This window comes from Sapajus apella, unplaced genomic scaffold (assembly GCF_009761245.1).
Source record: "Sapajus apella isolate SASKATOON/1434 unplaced genomic scaffold, GSC_monkey_1.0 scaffold68, whole genome shotgun sequence".
Classification (NCBI taxonomy): Eukaryota; Metazoa; Chordata; class Mammalia; order Primates; family Cebidae; genus Sapajus; species Sapajus apella.
In genome coordinates, this window is record NW_022437008.1 from 2357761 (window position 1) to 2362807 (window position 5047).

The 5047-nt window shown below is 57.3% G+C and overlaps 1 protein-coding gene across 1 annotated transcript in view; it reads right to left on the minus strand.

Moving 5' to 3' along the window:
• FCGBP (Fc fragment of IgG binding protein) overlaps positions 1-5047 on the minus strand; it is a 62388-nt gene that overhangs the window by 5700 nt on the left and 51641 nt on the right. The window contains exons 7-9 of the mRNA XM_032249206.1: positions 4390-5047; positions 2888-3461; positions 1370-1569 (exon numbers count right to left, since the gene is read on the minus strand). Of these exons, the coding sequence (XP_032105097.1) occupies positions 1370-1569; positions 2888-3461; positions 4390-5047 (1432 nt within the window). The remainder of the gene's footprint in view (positions 1-1369; positions 1570-2887; positions 3462-4389) is intronic.

Sequence of the window (5047 nt, forward strand, 5' to 3'; positions counted from 1 at the left end):
TGGGATTACAGGCACGCGCCACCATGCCCAGCTAATTTTTTGTATTTTTAGTAGAGACAGGGTTTCACCATGTTGACCAGGATGGTCTCGATCTCTTGACCTCGTGATCCACCCGCCTCGGCCTCCCAAAGTGCTGGGATTACAGGCTTGAGGCACTGCGCCCGGCCTAAGAACCTTTTTTTTTTAAGAGACGGGGTCTCGCTATGTTGCCCAGGCTGGAGTGCAGTGGCTATTCACAGGCGGGATCCCACTACTGATCAGCACGGGAGTTTTGACCTGCTCCATTTCCGACCTGGGCTGGTTAACCCCTCCTCAGGCAACCTGGTGGTCCCCCACTCCAGGGAGGTCACCATATTGATGCCGAACTTAGTGAGGACACCTGATGGGCATAGTGCACTACAGCCCAGAACTCCTGGGCTCAGGCGACCCTCCAGCCTCAGCCTCCCAAATAGTTGGGACTACAGGCACGCGCCACCTCACCCGGCGGAATTAAGGATCTTAAGATGAAAAGTTTCTCCTAGATTATCTGAGTGGCCCTTAAATGCAATCATATGTATCTTTATAAGAGGGAAGCAGAGGGAGATGTTAGGACAACGTGGAAGAGGAGGCAGAGGTTGGAGTGATGTGGCCAGAACCAAGGAAAACCTGCAGCAACCAGCAACTGGAAGAGGCAACGAACAGATTTTCCCCTAGATTTGTTTTTCCCTTTTTTCTTTAGAGAGAAGGTCTTGCTCTATAACTCAGTCAAGACAGTGGCAGGTGGGGCAAAAAGAAAAGAGAGAAGGGCTCGCTCTGTCACCCAGGCTGGAGTGCAGCATCGTGATTATAGCTCACTGCAGCCTCCAACTCCTGGGCTCATGCAATGGTCCTACCTCAGCCTCTTGAGTAGCTGGGACTATAGGTGTGCACCACCATGCCCAGCTAATTTTTTTTTTTTTTAAATATAAAGATGGGATCTCAGTATGTTGCCCAAGCTGGTTCTGAATTCCTGGGCTCAAGTGATCCTCCCGCCTTGGCCTCCCAAAGGGCTGGGACTGCAAGTGTGAGCCACTGGGCATGGCATCCTCTAGATTTCTCTGGAGGGAGTGCCACCTTGCCAACACCTTGATGTCAGCCAGCGATCGAGGTTCTGACTTCTGGATTTCAGAACTGTGGGAGAATGAATTTCTCCTGCTTTAGCTGCCAAGTCTGCGGTCATTGGTTACAGAGGCTGCAGGAAACCAACAGGGAGAGGTTGCCTGCATCAAGTCACACTGCTGGGAGATGGCGGTGCCTCCTCTGTCCCCAGCCTTGAAGACGTCAGCACAGAAGCAGCTCTGGGTCTCTCAAGCTCTTCTACCCTCTCTGCTCTGCCCGATCCCCTACTCACCGGCAAGTATCGGCCATTATGGGTACAGCCACAATCTTGGACAGGGATGCAGACACCCTGGGAAAGCAGGTAGCGGTTGTCACACTCACAGCCCTCAAAGCAGTGGGTGGTGCAGCCCGTGAGGCCGGAGAGAGCGGCACAGGAGCCCTGGCAGGTGCGTGTGCAGACGGAGTAGTGGCTGTGGGCGGGGCACTGGAGCGCTGCAGAGAGAGGCGGCAGGGTGTAATCATACCTCCAAAGGGTCCTGGATAACTAATGGGGCCCACTGCACACCCAGCCCTGTTTTAGGTGGCGCTGAGGACACAAGTATTGAGAACAGCCTCAACCCCAGTCCTACAGATCTCATGTCCAGTGGGACAGACAGGAACAGCCCAAATTGAACATGCTATATCAGGGAGTGCAGACAGAGGGGCCAGGACCAGGATGGGGGGGACAGGCAGAGGGGTCAGGACCAGGATGGGGAGGGGACAGGCAGAGGGATCAGGACCAGGATGTGGGGGGGGGGGGAGGAGGGGGGGTCAGGACCAGGATGGGGGGGCAGAGGCAGAGGGGCCAGGACCAGGATGGGGAGGGGACAGGCAGAGGGGTCAGGGTTGGGACAGGGGCTGTACAGACCCAAGGGAAATAGCCATGGTAAGTCCCTGGTCTCTAAGTAATTAGTGGATGGTGTGGCTATTCTGCGATGCCCACCAGGGTTGGGCTGGGGATGAAATGCTGATTTCATTTAGGAACACGGCAGGTGAGAGGGACTCTAAGGACACCCAGGAGAAGGTGTCCTGGATACCCTGACAATGACCACAGACTTGGTAGCTTAAACAGGAGAAATTCATTCTCCCACAGTTCTGAAGGCCAGAAGTCAGAAATCAGGATAACTAGACTGACAGTCAGGAGAGAGTTCAGGGCTTGAGACAGACAGACCAGGTCCACAGTCAACACTGAGAACAAATCTGAGGCCACAGGCGTGGACGATGTCCCTGGATACAGGTCCTGCCCAGGGGAGACCTGGCTCTGACCTGGGGCCAGAGGGGCCATTGCTTTGTCCTGAGAGTCTCAGGGAATGTCCCTGCCCTGGGAGTTTGAATGAGAGGTACAGCCCTAGTTCGCGGGGGGCGGGGGGATGGTCTAAGAGGCTGCAGCCTTGTCTTGGGGGGATCTGAGGGGATATGGTATTGTCAGGGGGTAGAGGAGGGTCTGGGTGAGCCACAGACCTCCCAGCCCACTCAGCTCTCCCTTTCAGGTCACTGCAGAGAGCCCAGGGTAGAGCCCTAGGGACAAAGTGAATTTGAGGTTTGAGGAGAGTGGGCCGGAAAGGAGGCTGAGAAGGAACAGTCAGAGGGCAGCAGGAGAGCTAGCGAACTGTGCCGTGGGAGAAGGAGGTGTGTGGACGTGGGTGGGAGTGGGTGGGGAGGGAGAGCTTTCATAGGGAGAAGCCACTCCTAACATGCAGACAGAAGGAATGGGCCGGGAGGGACCCCTACACCTGGTCTAGAGTCCTCTGAGGGACCCACGGACACTCACGGCAGAAGCTGTCTGTCCTCCAGGGCTTCACGGCCACGCCGGCTGCCTGACAGGCCGCCGTATAGGCTGCCAGGCTGCGGCACAGGAAGGCTTTGTCACCCTTTTGGGCGCACAGGTCGTACACACATTGGCGGAAGTACTCAGACGGACTCAGCACGGCCTGGCAGGTGGCAAAGGGGCCCTGGGGGTCCCGCAGCTGCCCACAGGCCTCGTTGCCCTCATAGGGTGCAGTCTCCTCTGCCAAGCACACAGGGCAGCCTTGGGGCCCGCAGCCCTCGCCACAACCCTGGGAGGAGCCAGGCGCCCGCCAGGCAGCCCCGAAGGTCTCCACGCTGGACGCTGCTACGCCGCTGGGCAGGACGAAGTCGTCACTCCAGTTGCCATTGAAGTTCCCACAGAGGCCACAGAGCCGTCCACGGAAGGGGCTGGGGATGGACATGAGGATGTGGGCATCGCCATCAAAGAGAAGCCGCAGCCCCTTGGTCGTCTGCAGAACCACGTTTCGGCCCTCGGCAGTCACCCGCACATGGCCCACAGCCACAGGCAGAGCCACAGCCTCGCCGTCCACAGTGACCTGTGTGGAAGGGGCAGGTAGGTCAGGAACCCACAGGACCACAGGCAATGCTGTCCTGTCACACCCCCAGGGCAGATCTGGTCTCCCTCAGTCCCATTAAGGTCAGGTCATGTTCTTTTAAACTTCTTGGGGACCAGGCCTGGTGTGGTGACTCATACCTGCAATCCCAGCATGTTGGGAGGCCCAGGCGGGTGGAGTACTTGAGCCCAGGAGTTCAAGACCAGCCTGACCAACACAGTGAGACCTCATCTCTACCAACAATAAAAAATTAGCTAGGCTACCTGAATTGAACCTTAGAAAGACTGGAGAAAAGAAAAAATAGAAAAAAAAAGTAGGCATGGGGGCTGACGTGGGAGGATCGCTTGTACCCAGCAGATCAAGCCTGCAGTGAGAGGTGATCATGCCACTACACTCCAGCCTGGGTGACAGAACAACACCCTATCACAAAGCAAAACAAAAGTATCCCTGGGTGGGCTGGACGTGGTAGTTCACACCTATAATCCTAGTGCTTTGGGAGGCCGAGGCAGATGGGTCACGAAGTCAGGAGTTCAAGACCAGCCTGGCCAACATGGTGAAACCTGGTCTCTACTAGCAATACAAAAAATTAGCCAGGCATGGTCCCAGCTACTTGGGAGGCTGAGGCAGGAGAATCACTTGAACCTAGGAGGCAGAGGTTGTAGTGAGAGTGAGCCAAGACCATGCCACAGCACTCCAGCCTGGGCAACAGAGCAAGACTCCATCTCAAAAAAGAAAAAAAAAATATCCCTGGGTGAGACGATTGACCATACCTTCCAGGGTAGGGCTCAGAGCTTCCAGGTTGCAGGAATATCCCTCTCATACATACAGGGTGGGGTCACGTCTCCCTCAGAACCCCTTAGGGGGCACTGCATTGCCTTCAGACCCCGAGAGCAGGCCCACAGCCACTCACCTGCAGCCCCCGAGCTAGGCTCACAACCTGGCCGGCCACAGTAACCAGTAGGCGTTGGGGGTCTCCGGCCGCATTCTTCTCAAGCACAATGGAAAAATCCTCATCCCCAGGCTTCGGGCGGCAGACTTGGGCCAAGATATAGGAGCAGGAGCCATGCAGGTCATAAACACGGCCATCGAGGGTGATGTAGTGGATGCCCCCGCTGGCCAGGCAGCGGCCACAGCCTGTGGCATGGCAGGCCTGGACACCATCCTCTAACCGGCACTCCTCATGGGGCCCGCAGGCTGAGCCCTCCTGGCAGGTGACATGGCCACGTGGCCCACACTCACAGCGCCGCTCACACTCAGGGCCAGGGTAGAAGGCCTGGCCTAGAGGGTAGTAGCGGCCATTGTGGAGGCAGCCACACTGGCCCACGGGTACGCAGCTGTCACCGCTGAGCACGAAGCCAGCATCGCAGACACAGCCTTCACGGCAGGCCGACTCGCAGCCCTCGGGTGCTGAGAGGCTCGGGCAGCTCACGGGGCAGGAGTCACCACAGAGCTCGTAGTGGCTGTGTGCAGGGCACTGGAAGGCTGTGGGGACAAGGTGGGCATAAGCCAGGTAGGTGTTCGAGTCGGGGTCTGGGGAGGCCCTCAGTGGGAAAACTGCCCGGGTCAGC